The 25,381-nt window shown below is 52.1% G+C and overlaps 1 protein-coding gene across 1 annotated transcript; it reads right to left on the bottom strand.

The window, feature by feature from the left end:
- Window positions 1–2,657: 2,657 nt before the first annotated feature.
- LOC140346369 (neural proliferation differentiation and control protein 1-like) lies at window positions 2,658–21,560 on the bottom strand. The gene is made up of 7 exons (XM_072432381.1): window positions 21,474–21,560; window positions 21,264–21,413; window positions 17,313–17,379; window positions 10,270–10,342; window positions 10,063–10,142; window positions 7,766–7,865; window positions 2,658–2,957 (listed from the first exon to the last, which is right to left on the bottom strand). Exons 1-7 carry the CDS (start codon window positions 21,505–21,507, stop codon window positions 2,886–2,888), a joined length of 576 nt encoding a protein of 191 aa, XP_072288482.1. The 5' UTR covers window positions 21,508–21,560; the 3' UTR covers window positions 2,658–2,885.
- Between the last annotated feature and the right edge of the window lie 3,821 nt (window positions 21,561–25,381).

The following is a 25,381-nucleotide window of genomic DNA, read 5'->3' as shown; positions in this document are numbered from 1 at the left end:
TGTTCTGCAGCTCCTACATCTCTAAAGTCAGTGTTCTGCAGCTCCTACATCTCTAAAGTCAGTGTTCTGCAGCTCCTACATCTCTAAAGTCAGTGTTCTGCAGCTTCTACATCTCTGATGTCAGTTTTCTGCAGCTCTCCTACATCTCTAAAGTCAGTGTTCTGCAGCTCTCCTACATCTCTAAAGTCAGTGTTCTGCAGCTCCTACATCTCTAAAGTCAGTGTTCTGCAGCTCCTACATCTCTAAAGTCAGTGTTCTGCAGCTCTTACATCTCTAAAGTCAGTGTTCTGCAGCTCTCCTACATCTCTAAAGTCAGTGTTCTGCAGCTCCTACATCTCTAAAGTCAGTGTTCTGCAGCTCCTACATCTCTAAAGTCAGTGTTCTGCAGCTCTTACATCTCTAAAGTCAGTGTTCTGCAGCTCTCCTACATCTCTAAAGTCAGTGTTCTGCAGCTCTTACATCTCTAAAGTCAGTGTTCTGCAGCTCTCCTACATCTCTAAAGTCAGTGTTCTGCAGCTCTTACATCTCTAAAGTCAGTGTTCTGCAGCTCCTACATCTCTAAAGTCAGTGTTCTGCAGCTCCTACATCTCTAAAGTCAGTGTTCTGCAGCTCCTACATCTCTAAAGTCAGTGTTCTGCAGCAGTATCATTTATATTATAAATGATAGTTTTACACCAATCGAGGATGAGCAGGTTCCGTATCATAAGTCGCACCAGCCAAAAAAAGCACAATAGAAAAGAAAAAAAACATGAGTCACATTTTATTGGGAAAATGTATTTTATAAAATATTAGACCAAAAACCTGTTTAAGTTTAAAATAATAACAGATTAGAGATCATGGTGAATAGATGTACGTATGCTAACGCTAACACCTTCAGCTACATGACGTATGCTAACGCTAACACCTTCAGCTACATGACGTATGCTAACGCTAACACCTTCAGCTACATGACGTATGCTAACGCTAACACCTTCAGCTACATGACGTATGCTAACGCTAACACCTTCAGCTACATGACGTATGCTAACGCTAACACCTTCAGCTACATGACGTATGCTAACGCTAACACCTTCAGCTACATGACGTATGCTAACGCTAACACCTTCAGCTACATGACGTATGCTAACGCTAACACCTTCAGCTACATGAGCTTCACTTTTAGGCCGGATGCTTCAGATTTGATCTTTATTACACAGATGAAAGAGTCTGTTTTACAGACTTGATTTATATGAGCTTTAAATGAGACTCTGAGGTTTCTTACAGTCGAACTGGAGGCTTCAGTGAGACTATCTGCTCAGATAGAGCACAATGACCTCCAGCACAATGACCTCCAGTACAATGACCTCCAGCACAATGACCTCCAGCACAATGACCTCCAGCACAATGACCTCCAGCACAATGACCTCCAGCACAATGACCTCCAGCTCAATGATCTCCAGCACAATGACCTCCAGCACAATGACCTCCAGCACAATGACCTCCAGTACAATGACCTCCAGCACAATGACCTCCAGCACAATGACCTCCAGCACAATGACCTCCAGCACAATGACCTCCAGCTCAATGACCTCCAGCACAATGACCTCCAGCACAATGACCTCCAGCACAATGACCTCCAGCACAATGACCTCCAGCACAATGACCTCCAGCTCAATGACCTCCAGCACAATGACCTCCAGCACAAGGACCTCCAGCACAATGACCTCCAGCACAATGACCTCCAGTACAATGACCTCCAGCACAATGACCTCCAGCACAATGACCTCCAGCACAATGACCTCCAGCACAAGGACCTCCAGCACAATGACCTCCAGCACAATGACCTCCAGCACAATGACCTCCAGCACAATGACCTCCAGCACAATGACCTGCAGCTCAATGACCTCCAGCACAATGACCTCCAGAACAATGACCTCCAGCACAATGACCTCCAGCTCAATGACCTCCAGCACAATGACCTCCAGCACAAGGACCTCCAGCACAATGACCTCCAGCACAATGACCTCCAGCTCAATGACCTCCAGCACAATGACCTCCAGCACAATGACCTCCAGCACAATGACCTCCAGCACAATGACCTGCAGCTCAATGACCTCCAGCACAATGACCTCCAGCACAAGGACCTCCAGCACAATGACCTCCAGCACAATGACCTCCAGCTCAATGACCTCCAGCACAATGACCTCCAGCACAATGACCTCCAGCACAATGACCTCCAGCACAATTTTCATTTAATTAGGATGTTTTATGTTGTGTGTTTTACTTTTCTTTTCTTTTCTTTTTAAATCAAAATCAAAAATTCTATGAAATTATACAAAATGAAATAAAATGATGATCAGGACTAAAGTTTTGACCAAACGATTTTAAAAGATTTCTTTTGAATCACAGAAAATTTACAAACTCAACATCGAAGGAACACGTGGCAGAAGGAAAACAGGTAAATACAAGTCAAAAGTGAAATAATATGTGAATAATATTCTGTAACTGAGGATTATTTTAGTGTTCGACGTCAAAACACAATTTCTACTGAACATTGAGACTTTTTAAACACATTTGACTCAAATAAATGTGTAAATCTGAAGCTTCAGAGAGAATACTTATGAATAAAGTGATGAAAATCAGAGATAGATTTATTCTCTGATGAAAACAAACAAAGTCGTTTTCTCTTTGGTCACATGTGGTTTTGCCAGACTCTGATTGGACGGTGGAAACTGAAGCTGACGAGACGTTTGGACATTTTTTAATCATTTCAGACGGTTTAAAACAACTCTCTGAAGTCAAAAGTGACCATTTTGTGGCTGTAAAAGTCTGTTTCTGCTGTTTTAACTCCAGGGGGCGCTGTTCCCGTAGACGCTTCCAAAGGCGAGCTGCAGGTGGCGCTGGTTTTACTTGTGACATTTGTGGAAAGAGAGCGTGGAGTCGTTGAAGAGCGGGTTTTTCACCTCCATCTCACCGCTCTGAGCTCAAAGAAACAAAGAAACAAAGAAACAAAGAAACACAATATTTAGAGTCGGTTCAGTTTCTGTGTGAATAAAACTGCACGAGAATTCACAAATAATTCAATTTAAACTTTTGTTTTGACTTTTATTTCCATGTGAAAGTCTGAAGTGAGCTCTGAGCGGAGCTTTGACTCGGACAATCAAAACTACAGAATCTCAGACAAGCCTGGGTCAGCCTGAGCCTGACCCTGAGCCTGACCCGGAGCCTGAGCCTGACCCTGAGCCTGACCCGGAGCCTGAGCCTGACCCGGAGCCTGAGCCTGACCCGGAGCCTGACCCGGAGCCTGACCCTGACCCGGAGCCTGAGCCTGACCCGGAGCCTGACCCTGACCCGGAGCCTGACCCGGAGCCTGACCCGGAGCCTGACCCTGACCCGGAGCCTGAGCCTGACCCGGAGCCTGACCCTGACCCGGAGCCTGAGCCTGACCCGGAGCCTGACCCTGACCCGGAGCCTGAGCCTGACCCGGAGCCTGACCCGGAGCCTGACCCGGAGCCTGAGCCTGACCCGGAGCCTGAGCCTGACCCGGAGCCTGACCCGGAGCCTGAGCCTGACCCGGAGCCTGACCCGGAGCCTGAGCCTGACCCGGAGCCTGACCCTGACCCGGAGCCTGAGCCTGACCCGGAGCCTGACCCTGACCCGGAGCCTGAGCCTGACCCGGAGCCTGACCCTGACCCGGAGCCTGAGCCTGACCCGGAGCCTGACCCGGAGCCTGAGCCTGACCCGGAGCCTGACCCTGACCCGGAGCCTGACCCGGAGCCTGAGCCTGACCCTGAGCCTGACCCGGAGCCTGACCCTGACCCGGAGCCTGACCCGGAGCCTGAGCCTGACCCGGAGCCTGACCCTGACCCGGAGCCTGACCCGGAGCCTGAGCCTGACCCGGAGCCTGACCCGGAGCCTGACCCGGAGCCTGAGCCTGACCCGGAGCCTGACCCGGAGCCTTAGCCTGAGCCTGACCCGGAGCCTGAGCCTGACCCGGAGCCTGAGCCTGACCCGGAGCCTGACCCGGAGCCTGAGCCTGACCCGGAGCCTGAGCCTGACCCGGAGCCTGACCCTGACCCGGAGCCTGACCCGGAGCCTGACCCGGAGCCTGACCCGGAGCCTGAGCCTGACCCGGAGCCTGACCTGGAGCCTGAGCCTGAGCCTGACCCGGAGCCTGAGCCTGACCCTGAGCCTGACCCGGAGCCTGACCCGGAGCCTGACCCGGAGCCTGAGCCTGACCCGGAGCCTGACCCTGACCCGGAGCCTGAGCCTGACCCGGAGCCTGAGCCTGACCCGGAGCCTGACCCTGACCCGGACCCGGAGCCTGACCCGGAGCCTGACCCTGACCCGGAGCCTGAGCCTGACCCGGAGCCTGACCCGGAGCCTGACCCGGAGCCTGAGCCTGACCCGGAGCCTGACCCGGAGCCTGAGCCTGAGCCTGAGCCTGACCCGGAGCCTGACCCTGACCCGGAGCCTGACCCGGAGCCTGAGCCTGAGCCTGACCCGGAGCCTGACCCTGACCCGGAGCCTGACCCGGAGCCTGAGCCTGACCCGGAGCCTGAGCCTGACCCGGAGCCTGACCCGGAGCCTGAGCCTGACCCGGAGCCTGACCCTGACCCGGAGCCTGACCCGGAGCCTGAGCCTGACCCGGAGCCTGACCCGGAGCCTGAGCCGGAGCCTGAGCCTGACCCGGAGCCTGAGCCTGACCCGGAGCCTGACCCGGAGCCTGACCCGGAGCCTGAGCCTGACCCGGAGCCTGACCCGGAGCCTTAGCCTGAGCCTGACCCGGAGCCTGAGCCTGACCCGGAGCCTGACCCGGAGCCTGAGCCTGACCCGGAGCCTGACCCGGAGCCTGAGCCTGAGCCTGACCCGGAGCCTGACCCGGAGCCTGAGCCTGAGCCTGAGCCTGACCCGGAGCCTGACCCGGAGCCTGAGCCTGAGCCTGACCCGGAGCCTGACCCGGAGCCTGAGCCTGAGCCTGAGCCTGACCCGGAGCCTGAGCCTGACCCGGAGCCTGACCCGGAGCCTTAGCCTGAGCCTGACCCGGAGCCTGACCCTGACCCGGAGCCTGACCCGGAGCCTGAGCCTGACCCGGAGCCTGACCCTGACCCGGAGCCTGACCCGGAGCCTGAGCCTGACCCGGAGCCTGAGCCTGACCCGGAGCCTGACCCGGAGCCTGAGCCTGACCCGGAGCCTGACCCTGACCCGGAGCCTGACCCGGAGCCTGAGCCTGACCCGGAGCCTGACCCGGAGCCTGAGCCTGAGCCTGACCCGGAGCCTGAGCCTGACCCGGAGCCTGACCCGGAGCCTGAGCCTGAGCCTGACCCGGAGCCTGACCCTGACCCGGAGCCTGACCCGGAGCCTGAGCCTGACCCGGAGCCTGACCCTGACCCGGAGCCTGACCCGGAGCCTGAGCCTGACCCGGAGCCTGACCCGGAGCCTGACCCGGAGCCTGAGCCTGACCCGGAGCCTGACCCGGAGCCTTAGCCTGAGCCTGACCCGGAGCCTGAGCCTGACCCGGAGCCTGACCCGGAGCCTGAGCCTGAGCCTGACCCGGAGCCTGACCCGGAGCCTGAGCCTGAGCCTGAGCCTGACCCGGAGCCTGAGCCTGACCCGGAGCCTGACCCGGAGCCTGAGCCTGACCCGGAGCCTGACCCTGACCCGGAGCCTGACCCTGACCCGGAGCCTGACCCGGAGCCTGAGCCTGACCCGGAGCCTGACCCTGACCCGGAGCCTGACCCGGAGCCTGAGCCTGACCCGGAGCCTGAGCCTGACCCGGAGCCTGACCCGGAGCCTGAGCCTGACCCGGAGCCTGACCCTGACCCGGAGCCTGACCCGGAGCCTGAGCCTGACCCGGAGCCTGACCCGGAGCCTGAGCCTGAGCCTGACCCGGAGCCTGAGCCTGAGCCTGACCCGGAGCCTGACCCGGAGCCTGAGCCTGAGCCTGACCCGGAGCCTGACCCTGACCCGGAGCCTGACCCTGACCCGGAGCCTGACCCTGACCCGGAGCCTGACCCGGAGCCTGACCCGGAGCCTGACCCGGAGCCTGAGCCTGACCCGGAGCCTGAGCCTGACCCGGAGCCTGACCCGGAGCCTGAGCCTGACCCGGAGCCTGACCCGGAGCCTGAGCCTGACCCGGAGCCTGACCCGGAGCCTGAGCCTGAGCCTGACCCGGAGCCTGAGCCTGACCCGGAGCCTGACCCGGAGCCTGAGCCTGAGCCTGAGCCTGACCCGGAGCCTGACCCTGACCCGGAGCCTGACCCGGAGCCTGAGCCTGACCCGGAGCCTGACCCTGACCCGGAGCCTGACCCGGAGCCTGAGCCTGACCCGGAGCCTGAGCCTGACCCGGAGCCTGACCCGGAGCCTGAGCCTGACCCGGAGCCTGACCCGGAGCCTGACCCGGAGCCTGAGCCTGACCCGGAGCCTGACCCGGAGCCTGAGCCTGACCCGGAGCCTGACCCGGAGCCTGAGCCTGACCCGGAGCCTGAGCCTGACCCGGAGCCTGACCCGGAGCCTTAGCCTGAGCCTGACCCGGAGCCTGAGCCTGACCCGGAGCCTGACCCGGAGCCTGAGCCTGACCCGGAGCCTGACCCGGAGCCTGAGCCTGAGCCTGACCCGGAGCCTGACCCGGAGCCTGAGCCTGAGCCTGAGCCTGACCCGGAGCCTGAGCCTGACCCGGAGCCTGACCCGGAGCCTTAGCCTGAGCCTGACCCGGAGCCTGACCCTGACCCGGAGCCTGACCCGGAGCCTGAGCCTGACCCGGAGCCTGACCCTGACCCGGAGCCTGACCCGGAGCCTGAGCCTGACCCGGAGCCTGAGCCTGACCCGGAGCCTGACCCGGAGCCTGAGCCTGACCCGGAGCCTGACCCTGACCCGGAGCCTGACCCGGAGCCTGAGCCTGACCCGGAGCCTGACCCGGAGCCTGAGCCTGAGCCGTACCCGGAGCCTGAGCCTGACCCGGAGCCTGACCCGGAGCCTGAGCCTGAGCCTGACCCGGAGCCTGACCCTGACCCGGAGCCTGACCCGGAGCCTGAGCCTGACCCGGAGCCTGACCCGGAGCCTGAGCCTGACCCGGAGCCTGACCCGGAGCCTTAGCCTGAGCCTGACCCGGAGCCTGAGCCTGACCCGGAGCCTGACCCGGAGCCTGAGCCTGACCCGGAGCCTGACCCGGAGCCTGACCCGGAGCCTGAGCCTGACCCGGAGCCTGACCCTGACCCGGACCCTGACCCGGAGCCTGAGCCTGACCCGGAGCCTGACCCGGAGCCTGAGCCTGACCTTGATCCTGACCCCGAGTTTGACCCCGGAGCCTGACCTTGACCTTGACCTTGACCCTGACCCTGACCCGGAGCCTGAGCGGTCAAGACTTGGTCAGATGGTCACAAACACAGAGCTGGCTCTTTCTCTGGATGGAACACGTCACCGATTCAGCTCAGACTCTCTCACTTTCATCTCTTTCTAAAGTCAAACTAAACGGCTCAAATGTTCAACTGAAGCGTCACGTGATCGTCTGAACTGAAGCGTCACGTGAACTGAAGCGTCACGTGAACTGAAGCGTCACGTGATCGTCTGAACTGAAGCGTCACGTGATCGTCTGAACTGAAGCGTCACGTGATCGTCTGAACTGAAGCGTCACGTGAACTGAAGCGTCACGTGATCGTCTGAACTGAAGCGTCACGTGATCGTCTGAACTGAAGCGTCACGTGAACTGAAGCGTCACGTGAACTGAAGCGTCACGTGAACTGAAGCGTCACGTGAACTGAAGCGTCACGTGATCGTCTGAACTGACCGGAGCGAGTCCTGGACACTCGTAAAATGTGAAATCGCCCTCGTCGTTCTCCTCGTCTGTCGAGGCTCCGGAGTCTGGCACTTTGGGACTTTCTCTGAGTCTGAGCAAAAACAACAGCTTTAACATGAATCTATTAAAACAACAGCTTGAACATGAATCTATTAAAACAACAGCTTGAACATGAATCTACTAAAACAACAGCTTGAACATGAATCTACTAAAACAACAGCTTGAACATGAATCTACTAAAACAACAGCTTGAACATGAATCTACTAAAACAACAGCTTGAACATGAATCTACTAAAACAACAGCTTGAACATGAATCTACTAAAACAACAGCTTCAACATGAATCTATTAAAACAACAGCTTGAACATGAATCTACTAAAACAACAGCTTGAACATGAATCTACTAAAACAACAGCTTGAACATGAATCTACTAAAACAACAGCTTAACATGAATCTATTAAAACAACAGCTTGAACATGAATCTACTAAAAGAACAGCTTGAACATGAATCTACTAAAACAACAGCTTAACATGAATCTACTAAAACAACAACTTGAACATGAATCTACTAAAACAGCTTGAACATGAATCTACTAAAACAGCAGCTTGAACATGAATCTACTAAAACAACAGCTTGAACATGAGTCTACTAAAACAACAGCTTTAACATGAGTCTACTAAAACAACAGCTTGAACATGAATCTACTAAAACAACAGCTTGAACATGAATCTACTAAAACAACAGCTTGAACATGAATTTATTAAAATAACAGCTTAACATGAATCTACTAAAACAACAGCTTGAACATGAATCTAATAAAGCAACAGCTTTAACATAAATCTACTAAAGCAACAGCTTTAACATGAATCTACTAAAACAACAGCTTCAACCTGAATCTACTAAAACAACAGCTTGAACATGAATCTACTAAAACAACAGCTTGAACATAAATCTACTAAAGCAACAGCTTGAACATGAATCTACTAAAGCAACAGCTTGAACATGAATCTACTAAAACAACATTTTAACATGAATCTACTAAAACAACATTTTAACATGAATCTACTAAAACAACATTTTAACATGAATATACTGAAGCAACAGCTTGAACATGAATCTACTAAAACAACATTTTAACATGAATCTACTGAAGCAACAGCTTGAATATGAATCTACTAAAACAACAGCTTGAACCTGAATCTACTAAAACAACAGCTTAACATGAATCTACTAAAACAACAGCTTGAACATGAATCTACTAAAACAACAGCTTGAACATAAATCTACTAAAACAACAGCTTTAAAATGAATCTACTAAAACAACAGCTTGAACATGAGTCTACTAAAACAACAGCTTGAATATGAATCTACTAAAACAACAGCTTGAACATGAATCTACTAAAGCAACAGCTTGAACATGAATCTACTAAAACAACATTTTAACATGAATCTACTGAAGCAACAGCTTGAATATGAATCTACTAAAACAACAGCTTGAACCTGAATCTACTAAAACAACAGCTTAACATGAATCTACTAAAACAACAGCTTTAACATGAATCTACTAAAACAACAGCTTAACATGAATCTACTAAAACAACAGATTGAACATGAATTTACTAAAACAACAGCTTTAACATGAGTCTACTAAAACAACAGCTTGAACATGAATCTACTAAAACAACAGCTTTAACATGAATCTACTAAAACAACAGCTTGAACATGAATCTACTAAAACAACAGCTTTAACATGAGTCTACTAAAACAACAGCTTGAATATGAATCTACTAAAACAACAGCTTGAACATGAATCTACTAAAACAACAGCTTGAACATGAATCTACAAAATTTTAGTAGATTCATGTTCAAGCTGTTGTTTTAGTAACTAAAACAACAGCTTAACATGAATCTACTAAAACAACAGATTGAACATGAATTTACTAAAACAACAGCTTTAACATGAGTCTACTAAAACAACAGCTTGAACATGAATCTACTAAAACAACAGCTTTAACATGAATCTACTAAAACAACAGCTTGAACATGAATCTACTAAAACAACAGCTTTAACATGAGTCTACTAAAACAACAGCTTGAATATGAATCTACTAAAACAACAGCTTGAACATGAATCTACTAAAACAACAGCTTGAACATGAATCTACTAAAACAACAGCTTTAAAATGAATCTACTAAAACAACAGCTTGAACATGAATCTACTAAAACAACAGCTTGAACATGAATCTACTTAAACAACAGCTTGAACATCAGTATAACTTCTCACTTGTGGATGAGGAGCAGCTGTTGCCGCTGGTGTTTGTAGTGAAACATCTGAGCGCTCTGCACCTGACGCCGGTCTCCAGGCTCCAAGGGACGAGAGGAGGGACAGCAGAGTTTTAATAGAGTTTTATTAGAGTTTCATTAGAGTTTCATTAGAGTTCTATTAAAGTTCTATTAGAGCTTCATTAGAGCTTCATTAGAGTGTACTCACCAGGTTGTTGAAGGTGTGGGGCCTCATGGGTCCATAATCCACCTCCTGAGACAAACGCAGTGCCCTCTGTAAACTGCAGGGGGAGCAGCAGGTACAACCAAAAGAAGCTGGAGATGTTTCTTCACCTCAACAGTTTTATTAAAACAGCAGCTATTCAGGTGAAGCTGAGATGAAGCTGAGATGAAGCTGAGATGAAGCTGAGATGAAGCTGAAGTGAAGCTCAGGTGAAGCTGTGATGAAGCTGAGGAGAAGCTGAGATGAAGCTGAGGTGAAGCTCAGGTGAAGCTCAGGTGAAGCTGAGGTGAAGCTCAGGTGAAGCTGTGATGAAGCTGAGGTGAAGCTGAAGTGAAGCTCAGGTGAAGCTGTGATGAGGCTGAGGTGAAGCTGAGATGAAGCTGAGGTGAAGCTCAGGTGAAGCTCAGGTGAAGCTGAGGTGAAGCTCAGGTGAAGCTGTGATGAAGCTGAGATGAAGCTGAGGTGAAGCTGAAGTGAAGCTCAGGTGAAGCTGTGATGAAGCTGAGGTGAAGCTGAGATGAAGCTGAGATGAAATTCAGGTGAAGCTCAGGTGAAGCTGAGATGAAGCTGAGGTGAAGCTGAGGTGAAGCTGAGATGAAGCTGAGGTGAAGCTGAGATGAAGCTGAGATGAAACTGAGATGAAGCTCAGGTGAAGCTCAGGTGAAGCTGAGGTGAAGCTCAGGTGAAGCTCAGGTGAAGCTGAGATGAAGCTGAGGTGAAGCTGAGATGAAGCTGAAGTGAAGCTCAGGTGAAGCTGAGGTGAATCTCAAGTGAAGCTCAGGTGAAGCTGAGGTGAAGCTCAAGTGAAGCTCAAGTGAAGCTGAGATGAAGCTGAGGTGAAGCTCAGGTGAAGCTGAGGTGAAGCTTGGGTGAAGCTTAGTTGAAGCTGAGGTGAAGCTCAAGTGAAGCTCAAGTGAAGCTCAGGTGAAGCTGAGGTGAAGCTCAAGTGAAGCTCAAGTGAAGCTCAGGTGAAGCCGAGGTGAAGCTGAGGTGAAGCTCAGGTGAAGCTCAAGTGAAGAAGAGGTGAAGCTCAGGTGAAGCTGAGGTGAAGCTCATGTGAAGCTCAGGTGAAGCAGAGGTGAAGCTCAGGTGAAGCTGAGATGAAGCTGAGGTGAAGCTCAGGTGAAGCTCATGTGAAGCTGAGGTGAAGCTGAGGTGGAGCTCAAGTGAAGCTCAGGTGAAGCTGAGGTGAAGCTGAGGTGAAGCTCAGGTGAAGCTCAGGTGAAGCTGAGATGAAGCTGAGGTGAAGCTCAGGTGAAGCTCAGGTGAAGCTGAGATGAAGCTGAGGTGAAGCTGAGGTGAAGCTCAGGTGAAGCTCAAGTGAAGCTCAGGTGAAGCTGAGATGAAGCTGAGGTGAAGCTCAAGTGAAGCTCAAGTGAAGCTCAGGTGAAGCTGAGGTGAAGCTGAGGTGAAACTCCAGTGAAGCTCAGGTGAAGCTGAGATGAAGCTGAGGTGAAGCTCAGGTGACGCTCAGGTGCAGCTGAGATGAAGCTGAGGTGAAGTTCAGGTGAAGCTCATGTGAAGCTGTGATGAAGTTGAGGTGAAGCTCAGTTGAAGCTGAGGTGAAGCTCAAGTGAAGCTCAGGTGAAGCTCAGGTGAAGCTGAGGTAAAACTCAAGTGAGGCTCAAGTGAAGCTCAAGTGAAGCTGACGTGAAGCTGAGGTGAAGCTGAGGTGAAGCTTAAGTGAAGCTCAAGTGAAGCTCAGGTGAAGCTGAGGTGAAGCTGAGGTGAAGCTCAGGTGAAGCTCAGGTGAAGCTGAGGTGAAGCTGAGGTGAAGCTCAGGTGAAGCTGAGATGAAGCTCAGGTGAAGCTGAGGTGAAGCTCAGGTGAATCTCAGGTGAAGCTGAGGTGAAGCTCAGGTGACGCTCAGGTGAAGCTGAGATGAAGCTCGGGTGAAGCTGAGGTGAAGCTCAGGTGAATCTCAGGTGAAGCTCAGGTGAAGCTGAGGTGAAGCTCAGGTGACGCTCAGATGAAGCTGAGATGAAGCTGAGGTGAAGCTCAAGTGAAGCAGAGGTGAAGCTCAGGTGAAGCTGAGGTGAAGCTCATGTGAAGCTCAGGTGAAGCAGAGGTGAAACTCATGTTAAGCTGTGATGAAGCTGAGGTGACACTCAATTGAAGCTCAGGTGAAGCTAAGGTGGAGCTGAGGTGAAGCTCAGGTGAAGCTGAGGTGAAGCTCAGGTGAAGCTCAGGTGAAGCTGAGGTGAAGCTCAGGTGAAGCTCAAGTGAAGCAGAGGTGAAGCTCAGGTGAAGCTGAGGTGAAGCTCATGTGAAGCTCAGGTGAAGCAGAGGTGAAGCTCAGGTGAAGCTGAGATGAAGCTGAGGTGAAGCTCAGGTGAAGCTCATGCGAAGCTGAGGTGAAGCTGAGGTGGAGCTCAAGTGAAGCTCAGGTGAAGCTGAGGTGAAGCTGAGGTGAAGCTCAGGTGAAGCTCAGGTGAAGCTGAGATGAAGCTGAGGTGAAGCTCAGGTGAAGCTGAGGTGAAGCTCAGGTGAAGCTCAGGTGAAGCTGAGGTGAAGCTGAGGTGAAGCTCAGGTGAAGCTCAGGTGAAGCTGAGGTGAAGCTGAGGTGAAGCTCAGGTGAAGCTCTGGTGAAGCTGAGATGAAGCTGAGGTGAAGCTCAGGTGAAGCTCATGTGAAGCTGAGATGAAGCTGAGGTGAAGCTCAGTTGAAGCTCAGGTGAAGCTCAGGTGAAGCTGAGATGAAGCTCAGGTGACGCTCAGGTGAAGCTGAGATGAAGCTGAGGTGACGCTCAATTGAAGCTCAGGTGAAGCTAAGGTGGAGCTGAGGTGAAGCTCAGGTGAAGCTGAGGTGAAGCTCAGGTGAAGCTCAGGTGAAGCTGAGGTGAAGCTGAGGTGAAGCTGAGGTGAAGCTCAGGTGAAGCTGAGGTGAAGCTCAAGTGAAGCTCAAGTGAAGCTCAAGTGAAGCTCAGGTGAAGCTCAAGTGAAGCTCAGGTGAAGCTGAGGTGAAGCTCAAGTGAAGCTCAAGTGAAGCTGAGGTGAAGCTGAGGTGAAGCTCAAGTGAAGCTCAAGTGAAGCTCAGGGGAAGCTGAGTTGAAGCTCAAGTGAATTTCAAGTGAAGCTGAGGTAAAGCTGAGGTGAAGCTCAAGTGAAGCTCAAGTGAAACTCAAGTGAAGCTCAAGTGAAGCTCAGGTGAAGCTGAGGTGAAGCTTAACTGAAGCTCAAGTGAAGCTCAAGTGAAGCTGAGGTGAAGTTGAGGTGAAGCTCAAGTGAAGCTCAGGTGAAGCTCAGGTGAAGCTGAGATGAAGCTGAGGTGAAGCTCAGGTGAAGCTCAAGTGAAGCTGAGGTGAAGCTGAGGTGAAGCTCAGGTGAAGCTCAGGTGAAGCTGAGATGAAGCTGAGGTGAAGCTCAGGTGAAGCTCATGTGAACTGAGATGAAGCTGAGGTGAAGCTCAGGTGAAGCTGAGATGAAGCTCAGGTGACGCTCAGGTGAAGCTGAGATGAAGCTGAGGTGACGCTCAATTGAAGCTCAGGTGAAGCTAAGGTGGAGCTGAGGTGAAGCTCAGGTGAAGCTGAGGTGAAGCTCAGGTGAAGCTCAAGTGAAGCTGAGGTGAAGCTGAGGTGAAGCTGAGATGAAGCTGAGGTGAAGCTCAAGTGAAGCTCAGGTGAAGCTGAGGTGAAGCTCAGGTGAAGCTCAAGTGAAGCTGAGGTGAAGCTGAGGTGAAGCTGAGATGAAGCTGAGGTGAAGCTCAAGTGAAGCTCAAGTGAAGCTCAAGTGAAGCTCAAGTGAAGCTCAGGTGAAGCTCAAGTGAAGCTCAGGTGAAGCTGAGGTGAAGATCAAGTGAAGCTGAAGTGAAGCTCAAGTGAAGCTGAGGTGAAGCTGAGGTGAAGCTCAAGTGAAGCTCAAGTGAAGCTCAGGGGAAGCTGAGTTGAAGCTCAAGTGAAATTCAAGTGAAGCTGAGGTAAAGCTGAGGTGAAGCTCAAGTGAAGCTCAAGTGAAACTCAAGTGAAGCTCAAGTGAAGCTCAGGTGAAGCTGAGGTGAAGCTTAAGTGAAGCTCAAGTGAAGCTCAAGTGAAGCTGAGGTGAAGTTGAGGTGAAGCTCAAGTGAAGCTCAGGTGAAGCTGCGTTGAAGCTCAAGTGAAGCTCAAGTGAAGCTGAGGTGAAGCTCAAGTGAAGCTCAGGTGAAGCTGCGTTGAAGCTAAAGTGAAGCTCAAGTGAAGTTGAGGTGAAGCTGAGGTGAAGCTCAAGTGACGCTGAGGTGAAGCTCAAGTAAAGCTCAAGTGAAGCTCAGGTGAAGCTGAGGTGAAGCTCAGGTGAAGCTCAGGTGAAGGTGAGATGAAGCTGAGGTGAAGCTCAGGTGAAACTCACGTGAAGCTGAGATGAAGCTGAGGTGAAGCTCAGGTGAAGCTCATGTGAAGCTGAGATGAAGCTGAGGTGAAGCTCAGTTGAAGCTCTGGTGAAGCTGAGGTGAAGCTCAGGTGAAGCTGAGATGAAGCTGAGGTGAAACTCAGGTGAAGCTCAGGTGAAGCTGAGGTGAAGCTGAGGTGAAGCTGAGGTGAAGCTCAAGTGAAGCTCAGGTGAAGCTCAGGTGAAGCTGAGGTGAAGCTCAAGTGAAGCTCAAGTGAAGCTCAACTGAAGCTCAGGTGAAGCTCAATTGAAACTCAGGTGAAGCTGAGGTGAAGCTCAAGTGAAGCTCAAGTGAAGCTCAAGTGAAGCTGAGGTAAAGCTGAGGTGAAGCTGGGGTGAAGCTGAGGTGAAGCTCAAGTGAAGCTCAGGGGAAGCTAAGGTGAAGCTCGAGTGAAGCTCAAGTGAAGCTGAGGTGAAGCTGAGGTGAAGCTGTGAAGAAGCTGAGGTGAAGCTGAGGTGAAGCTCAGGTGAAGCTCAGGTGAAGCTGAGGTGAAGCGCAGGTGACGCGCAGGTGAAGCTGAAATGAAGCTCAGGTGAAGCTGAGGTGAAGCTCAGGTGAAGCTCAGGTGAAGCTGAGGTGAAGCTGAGGTGAAGCTCAGGTGAAGCTCAGGTGAAGCTGAGATGAAGCTGAGGTGAAGCTCAGGTGAAGCTCATGTGAAGCTGAGATGAAGCTGAGGTGAAGCTCAGTTGAAGCTCAGGTGAAGCTAAGGTGAAGCTGAGGTGAAGCTCAAGTGAAGCTCAGGTGAAGCTGAGATGAAGCTGGGGTGAAGATCAGGTGAAGCTCAAGTGAAGCTCAAGTGAAGCTGAGGTGAAGCTGAGGTGAAGCTGAGGTGAAGCTGAGGTGAAGCTCAAGTGAAGCTCAAGTGAAGCTCAGGGGAAGCTGAGGTGAAGCTCAAGTGAAGCTCAGGTGAAGCCGAGGTGAAGCTGAGGTGAATCTCAGGTGAAGCTCAGGTGAAGCTCAAATGAAGCAGAGGTGAAGCTCAGGTGAAGCTGAGGTGAAGCTCAGGTGAAGCTGAGGTTAAGCTCAAGTGAAGCTCAGGTGAAGCTGAGGTGAAGCTCAGGTGAAGCTCAAGTGAAGCAGAGGTGAAGCTCAGGTGAAGCTGAGGTGAAGCTCATGTGAAGCTCAGGTGAAGCAGAGGTGAAGCTCAGGTGAAGCTGAGATGAAGCTGAGGTGAAGCTCAGGTGAAGCTCATGTGAAGCTGAGGTGAAGCTGAGGTGGAGCTCAAGTGAAGCTCAGGTGAAGCTGAGGTGAAGCTGAGGTGAAGCTCAGGTGAAGCTCAGGTGAAGCTGAGATGAAGCTGAGGTGAAGCTCAGGTGAAGCTGAGGTGAAGCTCAGGTGAAGCTCAGGTGAAGCTGAGGTGAAGCTGAGGTGAAGCTCAGGTGAAGCTCAGGTGAAGCTGAGATGAAGCTGAGGTGAAGCTCAGGTGAAACTCATGTGAAGCTGAGATGAAGCTGAGGTGAAGCTCAGTTGAAGCTCAGGTGAAGCTTAGGTGAAGCTGAGGTGAAGCTCAGGTGAAGCTGAGATGAAGCTGAGGTGAAGATCAGGTGAAGCTGAGGTGAAGCTGAGGTGAAGCTCAAGTGAAGCTCAAGTGAAGCTGAGGTGAAGCTGAGGTGAAGCTGAGGTGAAGCTGAGGTGAAGCTCAAGTGAAGCTCAAGTGAAGCTCAGGGGAAGCCTAGGTGAAGCTCAAGTGAAGCTCAAGTGAAGCTGAGGTGAAGCTGGGGTGAAGCTCAGGTGAAGCTGAGGTGAAGCTCAGGTGAAGCTCAGGTGAAGATGAGGTGAAGCTCAGTTGAAGCTCAGTTGAAGCTCAGGTGAAGCTGAGGTGAAGCTGAGGTGAAGCTCAGGTGAAGCTGAGATTAAGCTGAGGTGAAGTTCAGGTGAAGCTCAGTTGAAGCTGAGGTGAAGCTCAGGTGAAGCTGAAGTGAAGCTCAGGTGAAACTCTGGTGAAGCTGAGGTGAAGCTGAGGTGAAGCGCAGGTGAAGCTGAAATGAATCTCATGTGAAGCTGAGGTGAAGCTCAGGTGAAGCTCAGGTTAATCTGACATGAAGCTGAGGTGAAGCTCAGGTGAAGCTCATGTGAAGCTGACATGAAGCTGAGATGAAGCTCAGTTGAAGCTCAAGTGAAGCTCAGGTGAAGCTGAGGTGAAGCTCAAGTGAAGCTCAAGTGAAGCTGAGGTGAAGCTGAGGTGAAGCTGAGGTGAAGCTCAAGTGAAGCTCAGGTGAAGCTGAGGTGAAGCTCAAGTGAAGCTCAAGTGAAGCTCAAGTGAAGCTGAGGTGAAGCTGAGGTGAAGCTCAGGTGAAGCTCAGGTGACGCTGAGGTGAAGCTCAGGTGAAGCTCAGGTGAAGCTGAGGTGAAGCTCAAGTGAAGCTCAAGTGAAGCTCAGGGGAAGCTGAGGTGAAGCTCAAGTGAAGCTGAGGTGAAGCTCAGGTGAAGCTCAGCTGAAGCTGAGATGAAGCTGAGGCGAAGCTCAGTTGAAGCTCAGTTGAAGCTCAGCTGAAGCTGAGGACAAGCCCAGGTGAAGCTGAGGTGAAGCTCAGGTGAAGCTGAGGAGAAAGCTGAGGTGAAGCTGAGATGAAGCTGAGGTGAAGCTCAGGTGAAGCTGAGGTGAAGCTCAGGTGAAGCTCAGGTGAAGCTGAGGTGAAGCTCAGGTGAAGCTCAGTGTTTCTCACCTGACCCAGCAGGCTCCGGCGATCATCAGAGCGATGGATCCAGTGACGATGAAGACGCTGCTCATCACTGAGAACAGATGAAGACAGAAAGTGAGCGGCAGCGAGAGCAGAGACGAAGAACCACCAGCTGAAGACATCTTCTACACCACCAGGACCACCAAGACGTTCTACACCACGAGGAGGACAACAAAGACGTTCTACAGCACGAGGAGGACCACCGAGACGTTCTACACCACGAGAAGGACCACCAAGACGTTCTACACCACAAGGAGGACCACCGAGACGTTCTACACCACGAGGAGGACCACCAAGACGTTCTACACCACAAGGAGGACCACCGAGATGTTCTACACCATGAGGAGGACAACAAAGACGTTCTACAGCACGAGGAGGACCACCGAGACGTTCTACACCACGAGGAGGACCACCAAGACGTTCTACACCACGAGGAGGACCACCAAGACGTTCTACACCACAAGGAGGACCACCGAGATGTTCTACACCATGAGGAGGACAACAAAGACGTTCTACAGCACGAGGAGGACCACCGAGATGTTCTACACCATGAGGAGGACCACCAAGACGTTCTTCACCACGAGGAGGACCACCGAGATGTTCTACACCATGAGGAGGACAACAAAGACGTTCTTCACCACGAGGAGGACCACCGAGATGTTCTACACCATGAGGAGGACAACAAAGACGTTCCACAGCACGAAGAGGACCAAAATGGACCAAAAACACTCGACTGTATCAAGTGTCAGACTAAGTTCATTGAAGGACAAAAACGAGACAAAGATTTCATTTGTAAAAACAAAAAATCACAGAATCACAGGATTTTTCTTGATTTAAAAAAGGTTAAAATAGGATTCAAAACAAAACGTATATTTGTAAAATGTTTCTCTTGGTTTAGTCCAGAGTCTGAGATGATCCTAAAGCTGCGGAGAATGTCCCGAGTCACAGACTGAGCCAGTTTAAGTGTCTCGGGAATTCAGGGTGAACGCGTCACGACGTGGAGCCGCTGCTCCCTTCAGGGGGCGGAGCAAATCAGGGACAAAGAGCTTCTTTTGTGAGGAACATCTGAGATGACTCCAGAACTCTGAGCGACCAACAACACACGGGTCAAACACACGGGTCAAACACACGGGTCAAACACACGAGTCAAACACACGGGTCAAACACACGGGTCAAACACACGGGTCAAACACACGGGTCAAACACACGGGTCAAACACACGAGTCAAACACACGGGTCAAACACACGGGTCAAACACACGGGTCAAACACACGAGTCAAACACACGGGTCAAACACAAGGGTCAAACACAAACACACGGGTCAAACACACGGGTCAAACACACGGGTCAAACACACGGGTCAAACACACGAGTCAAACACACGGGTCAAACACAAGGGTCAAACACAAACACACGGGTCAAACACACGGGTCAAACACACGGGTCAAACACACGAGTCAAACACACGGGTCAAACACACGGGTCAAACACAAACACACGGGTCAAACACACGAGTCAAACACACGAGTCAAACACACGGGTCAAACACACGGGTCAAACACACGGGTCAAACACACGAGTCAAACACACGGGTCAAACACACGGGTCAAACACACGGGTCAAACACACGAGTCAAACACACGGGTCAAACACACAGGTCAAACACACGGGTCAAACACACGGGTCAAACACACGGGTCAAACACACGGGTCAAACACGCGGGTCAAACACACGAGTCAAACACACGAGTCAAACACACGGGTCAAACACACGAGTCAAACACACGAGTCAAACACACGAGTCAAACACACGGGTCAAACACACGAGTCAAACACACGAGTCAAACACACGAGTCAAACACACGGGTCAAACACACGGGTCAAACACACGGGTCAAACACACGGGTCAAACACACGGGTCAAACACACGGGTCAAACACGCGGGTCAAACACACGAGTCAAACACACGAGTCAAACACACGGGTCAAACACACGAGTCAAACACACGAGTCAAACACACGAGTCAAACACACGGGTCAAACACACGAGTCAAACACACGAGTCAAACACACGAGTCAAACACACGGGTCAAACACACGGGTCAAACACACGGGTCAAACACACGAGTCAAACACACGGGTCAAACACACGGGTCAAACACACGAGTCAAACACACGGGTCAAACACACGGGTCAAACACACGGGTCAAACACACGGGTCAAACACGCGGGTCAAACACACGAGTCAAACACACGAGTCAAACACGCGGGTCAAACACACGAGTCAAACACACGAGTCAAACACACGGGTCAAATATGTTTGTGTCAGTTTAAGACACGAGAGTCTGAAGATGAATGAGAAATGGAGAATGTTACAGATCCACAACATGAAAGTCTTAAACGAGCTAAAGATCTGAGCTGTAGTTGTTTCTTTAGTTCCAGATTAAACGATTCTGTTCAGTTTCCACTCGTGACGTTTCACCGCGTCGTCAGGAACGTCGTTCAAAAGATCCATTCTTCTGTTTGTGACTCATGATGTTTGTGTCGTGAAGAACGTCTCAGCCTCAGGGAGCGTCCCGGTCCTCCAGGGGCGTGTCCTCCAGGGAACGTGTCCTTCAGGGGGCGCTGTCACATGAGAGCGTCCTCCAAGGGGCGTGTCACATGTGAGTGTCCTCAAGGGGGCGTGTCACACGTGAGTGTCCTCCAGGGGATGTGTCCTCCAGGGGACGTGTCCTCCAGGGGGCGCTGTCACATGAGAGCGTCCTCCAGGGAGCGTGTCACATGTGAGTGTCCTCCAGGGGGCGTGTCACATGAGAACATCCTCCAGGGGGCGTGTCACATGTGAGTGTCCTCCAGGGGGCGTGTCACATGAGAACATCCTCCAGGGGGCGTGTCACATGAGAGAGTGTCCTCCAGGCGGCGTGTCACATGAGAGAACGTCCTCCAGGGGGCGTGTCACATGAGAGAACGTCCTCCAGGGGCGTGTCACATGAGAGACGTCCTCCAGGGGACGTGTCCTCCAGGGGGCGTGTCACATGAGAGCATCCTCCAGGGGGCGTGTCACATGAGAGCGTCCTCCATGGGGCGTGACACACGTGAGCGTCCTCCAGGGGGCGTGTCACATGTGAGCATCCTCCAGGGGGCGTGTCACATGAGAGAGCGTCCTCCAGGGGGCGTGTCACATGAGAGAGCGTCCTCCAGGGGGCGTGTCACATGTGAGCGTCCTCCAGGGGGCGTGTCACATGAGAGAGCGTCCTCCAGGGGGCGTGTCACATGTGAGCATCCTCCAGGGGGCGTGTCACATGAGAGAGCGTCCTCCAGGGGGCGTGTCACATGAGAGAGCGTCCTCCAGGGGGCGTGTCACATGAGAGAACGTCCTCCAGGCGGCGTGTCACATGAGAGAACGTCCTCCAGGGGGCGTGTCACATGAAAGAACGTCCTCCAGGGGGCGTGTCACATGAGAGAGCGTCCTCCAGGGGGCGTGTCACATGAGAGAACGTCCTCCAGGGGGCGGGTCACATGAGAGAACGTCCTCCAGGGGGCGTGTCACATGAGAGAGCGTCCTCCAGGGGGCGTGTCACATGAGAGAGCGTGCACCAGGGGGCGTGTCACATGAGAGAGCGTCCTCCAGGGGGCGTGTCACATGAGAGAGCGTCCTCCAGGGGGCGTGTCACATGAGAGAGCGTGCACCAGGGGGCGTGTCACATGAGAGAGCGTCCTCCAGGGGGCGTGTCACATGAGAGAGCGTGCACCAGGGGGCGTGTCACATGAGAGAGCGTCCTCCAGGGGGCGTGTCACATGAGAGAGCGTGCACCAGGGGGCGTGTCACATGAGAGAGCGTCCTCCAGGGGGCGTGTCACACGCTTTGAGGACTTTTACTTTTGAACATTTGGACACGTTTGACTTATGGACGTTTAAGACACAAAAATGAAACCAACCAATAAAAACGCTATTATCAGAAAGTGGGTGGGGCTTGCTGACCGCGCTGAGCAGAGCCGAGCTGTGATTGGTCACCGCTGTGGGAGGAGCCAGGGAACTGTGATTGGTCGCCGTCTCTGTGGGGGAAGGGCTTGTTTGAGAGGGTGGAGCTAAACCAGAGGGGGAAAACACAGTGTGACCTTTGACCTCTGCTATCTCAGGGGTCGTACCATAGAGTGTGACCTCTGACCTCTGCTCACTCATGAAGTCGATCTGTTCGTCCAGCTCCAGGACCGAGCTCCGCCCTGAAACACACACAGTTTATCTCCGCCTCCATCGTCTCGTCTGGAGGAGGAGCCAACAACCTCATGGATGACATCGAACTGTAAACTTAAAGATAAGCATGAGGTCAAAGGTCAGAGGAAGTTTCAGATGTTCAACACAAGAATGAGACTGTCCTCGTGTGGACACACAGAGAACAGCAGCAGCAGCAGCAGTGTGAGTGGGCGTGTCGCCTGATGCCTCTACTCTCTGGCAAGGTGCTAGAGGCTTACACAGCAATGGATGAGGAGACCCGAACCTGAAGGCCGCCCTCCTGACAAAGTTTGATGTCTCACCGCAGACTTATCGTCAGCAGTTCCGGTTTATGACAATTCCACCCGGCGAGAACCCCACGGAGACCTACCACCGATTAAAGGGACTCTACCGACGGTGGGTTCGGCCGGAGCAGCACACAAAGGAGCAGATCGGTGAGCAGATCATTTTAGAACAGCTTCTCTGAGTCTTCCCTGCAGACATCCGCACCTGGGTGAAGGAACACGAACCAACCGAGGGGTTAGCGGCAGCCAAGCTAGCGCTGCAGTATCTCAACGCGCGGCGTGGAGGCCCAGCTGCTTATGAAGGTGGTTTCGGCCGTCAGCAATCGTCGCAGCCCCGACCAGTAACCAGAACCAATCCACATGTACCGGGAGACCCTGGCCTGGCATCCAGTCATCGTGGCCCCGGTAAGGAGCTTATCTGCCCCCTCAGGAAAGCTAAACTTACTGGTGCTTGTTACACACCCCGTGCTGAAGACGGAGGTGCTGTAAGAAGGCAGCAGCGTTTCAAGGAGGTCACTATTAATGGTGCATCCGTGATTGCCCTCGTAGACTCTGGCAGCTTTTTGACTCTGGTCCGAAGGGATTTAGTGCCAACAGGCCTGGTGGATTATAGCCGGCAGGAAGACATTTGTTGTGTGCATGGGGACAGACATTCCTACCCTACAACGGAGCTCACTTTGGTGGTGGATGAGCAACCTTATTTGCCGACCGTGGGGGTAGTGGAAAGGTTGCCTGTAGCTGCCATCTTGGGGTGGGACCTACCGGTGTTTCTGGATGTACTGATGGAAGAAGGGTCCAAAGACTGTCCGGTTACTAGAAGATTGTCAGGTGCGGTGATTACTCGTGCCCAGGCCAGAGCAGGGGTGACACCCACTCCAGAAAAGGAGCCGGATCCTGAACCTTTCTCAACGCTAGACAGTAGCCTGTTTGAGGGAGGCACAAAAGGTTGTAGGAAGTCTCAGCGCCAGCGGCATTTTGAAAAAGGGCTGAAAAGCAGGGAACCAGACTGTAAGGAGGAGTTGACAAAAGACATGTGGGAGGTACCAAAAGACATTGGGGTTTTGCAGAGGGAGGATGAATCTTTAAAACCAGTGTTTGCCAAAGTGGTTGACCGAAAATGACAAAGGGGGACAAAGACTGCTATAATCTGGAGAATGATGTATTGTATGGAGTGGGTGACGGTGTCAAGCGCCTCGTGGTCCCTATGTCTTGTCGAAAGATGATCCTGCACCTGGCACACACTTTGCCTTGGGCTGGTCATCTTGGTCGTAACAAGACTTATTTACGAATAGCTGCCCGGTTTTACTGGCCTTCCATGTACACAGATGTGCAAAATTACTGCAAAACTTGCCCCACTTGTCAGAAAACCGCATATATTTGTCAATCAGACAGGGCATACCTCCAACCGCTGCCTGTGATCTCCACCCCATTCCTGCGCGTAGCTATGGACATTGTTGGCCCATTAGTGCGAAGTAGTGGGGGCCACCAGTACATTCTGGTACTCTGTGACTATGCTACACGGTTCCTCGAGGCTTTTCCCTTGCGCACCGTCACTGCCCCTGCTGTGCTGCATTGTCTTGTGCAGTTGTTTTCCAGAGTTGGCGTTCCGGACGAGATTGTGACCGACCAGGGGACCAGCTTCACCTCCAGACTCATGCAGCTCTTCCACCGGCAGCTTGGGATTACGCCAATCAAGACCACCCCGTACCATCCTCAGACGGATGGCTTGGTCGAGCGCTTCAACCAGACCCTGAAGAAGATGCTGCGGAAATTCGTGGCTGATACCGGAAGAGACCTGCGACAAGTGGTTGCCCTACCTGCTCTTCGCCTACAGGGAGGTACCGCAAGCATCGACTGGTTTCTCCCCGTTCGAGCTGCTGTATGGCTGGGATGTCCAGGGGCCATTGGATCTCCTGCTGAAGACCTGGGAGGCCCCAGCTACCACCACTAGTGATCGCAGTGTGGTCCAGTTTGTGCTGGAAATGAGGGAGTGGCTCGCCAAGTACCGCAACAAAGCAGAGGTCAACCTGCGTGCGGCCCAGCAGTCCCGGAAGGCGTGGTACGACAAGCACGCCAAACATCGAGCGTTCCAGCCCGGCCAGAAAGTCCTGCTTCTCCTGCCGTCCGCTAACAGCAAGTTGCTTGCAAAGTGGCAGGGCCCATACAAAGTTCTCCGGAAGATGGGCCCGGTAACTTATGAGATCCACCATCCGGACAAGAAAAAGGCGAAGCAGACCTACCATGTGAACCTGTTGAAGGAGTGGAAGGAGTCTCCAGTTCCTGTTCCCGTGGTGTCCCTTCTAGTGACTGAGGTGGACAGTGAAGGGGAAGAGGACTCTACCTTCGCTGACCTCAGCCAGTCTGCGGAACCGGCAATCACCCATCTGTCTGCTGCCCAAGCCAGTCAGCTGAGCAACGTTTTCCAGAAAGCTGGAAGAGCTGAGGAGAGCATGTTGGTAATGAGAGCTGGTTATTGTCGCTGCTGTAAATTTGTTTTTGGATCCTGTAAATACCTTGTTTTTCCACTGTACATATTTTTTCACCGTTTTTTGGGACTGGGTGTGATTAAAAATCACCACTTTAATTTTTTTGACTGTGCAATAATTTTTTTCACGGAAGCTAAACACGAACCCGTGACAAGGACGCACACGTGACATATATATATATACTGTATATATATACAATATATCTATTTATGTACTGTATATGTGTATATACTGTATATATATATATATATATATATATATATATATATATATATATATATATATATATATATATATATATACACGGTATATACATATAAGATAAGATAAGATATTCCTTTATTGTCCCACATGGGGAAATTTCATTGGTGCAACGCAGGTAGATACAGAGTTAGATACAGAAGAACAGAACAGATCACTTATAGGAAGTCTGAAAAACACTTTCAGTAGAAGATCTCCTATAAATAAAAACTCCCATAGACAAATAAAGAAATACATACATAAATACATAAACACCATTGCATGTGATCACGACAGTAATTGCACATGAACATGTGTCACGACAGCACATAGATTGCACATGAATTCCAACAGTAATTGCACATATGACAGAATTGCACATGGTTAGGTCAGTATTGTGAGTGTTCAGGACCAACAGTGTTTGTTATAAAGTCTGACAGCAGCAGGAAGGAAAGACCTACGGAACCTTTACCTCCCACAGAGGGTGGATCAGTCTCTCACTGAAGCTGCTCTCCAGAGCGGACAGAGTGTCCTGCAGGGGACAGAGTGTCCTGCAGGGGACAGAGTGTCCTGCAGGGGGCGACACTCATGGTCCAGCATAGATGTGAATCTAGCCAGGACCCTTCTGTCCCCCACCTCCTGCCCCGAGTCCAGAGGACAGCCCAGGACGGAGCTTTGTCCAGCTTCTTCCTCTCCCTCTCTGTGATGACCACACCTACAGGAGCTGATGCACCACAGAGGAGGAGAAGGTCTTCAGGAGCGGCCCTGTCAGGAGTGGCCCTGTCAGGAGCGGCCCTGTCACTCCAAAAGACC

Source organism: Eucyclogobius newberryi, unplaced genomic scaffold, assembly GCF_026437365.1.
Source record: "Eucyclogobius newberryi isolate DKJ021-1_F unplaced genomic scaffold, fEucNew1.0.hap1 SCAF_6, whole genome shotgun sequence".
Classification (NCBI taxonomy): domain Eukaryota; kingdom Metazoa; phylum Chordata; class Actinopteri; order Gobiiformes; family Gobiidae; genus Eucyclogobius; species Eucyclogobius newberryi.
This window is presented reverse-complemented; position numbering and strand designations above follow the sequence as displayed.

Bases quoted from the DNA above. Each gene is read 5' to 3' on its own strand.
- LOC140346369 (XM_072432381.1), bottom strand. From the start codon at position 21,507: ATGAGTGAGCAGAGGTCAGAGGTCACACTCTATG. The intron at 7,866-10,062 runs GTGAGAAGTTAT...GTTTTTGCTCAG, and splicing joins CAGCTGCTCCTCATCCACAA to ACTCAGAGAAAGTCCCAAAG. The intron at 2,958-7,765 runs GTCAGTTCAGAC...CTTTGAGCTCAG, and splicing joins AGTGTCCAGGACTCGCTCCG to AGCGGTGAGATGGAGGTGAA.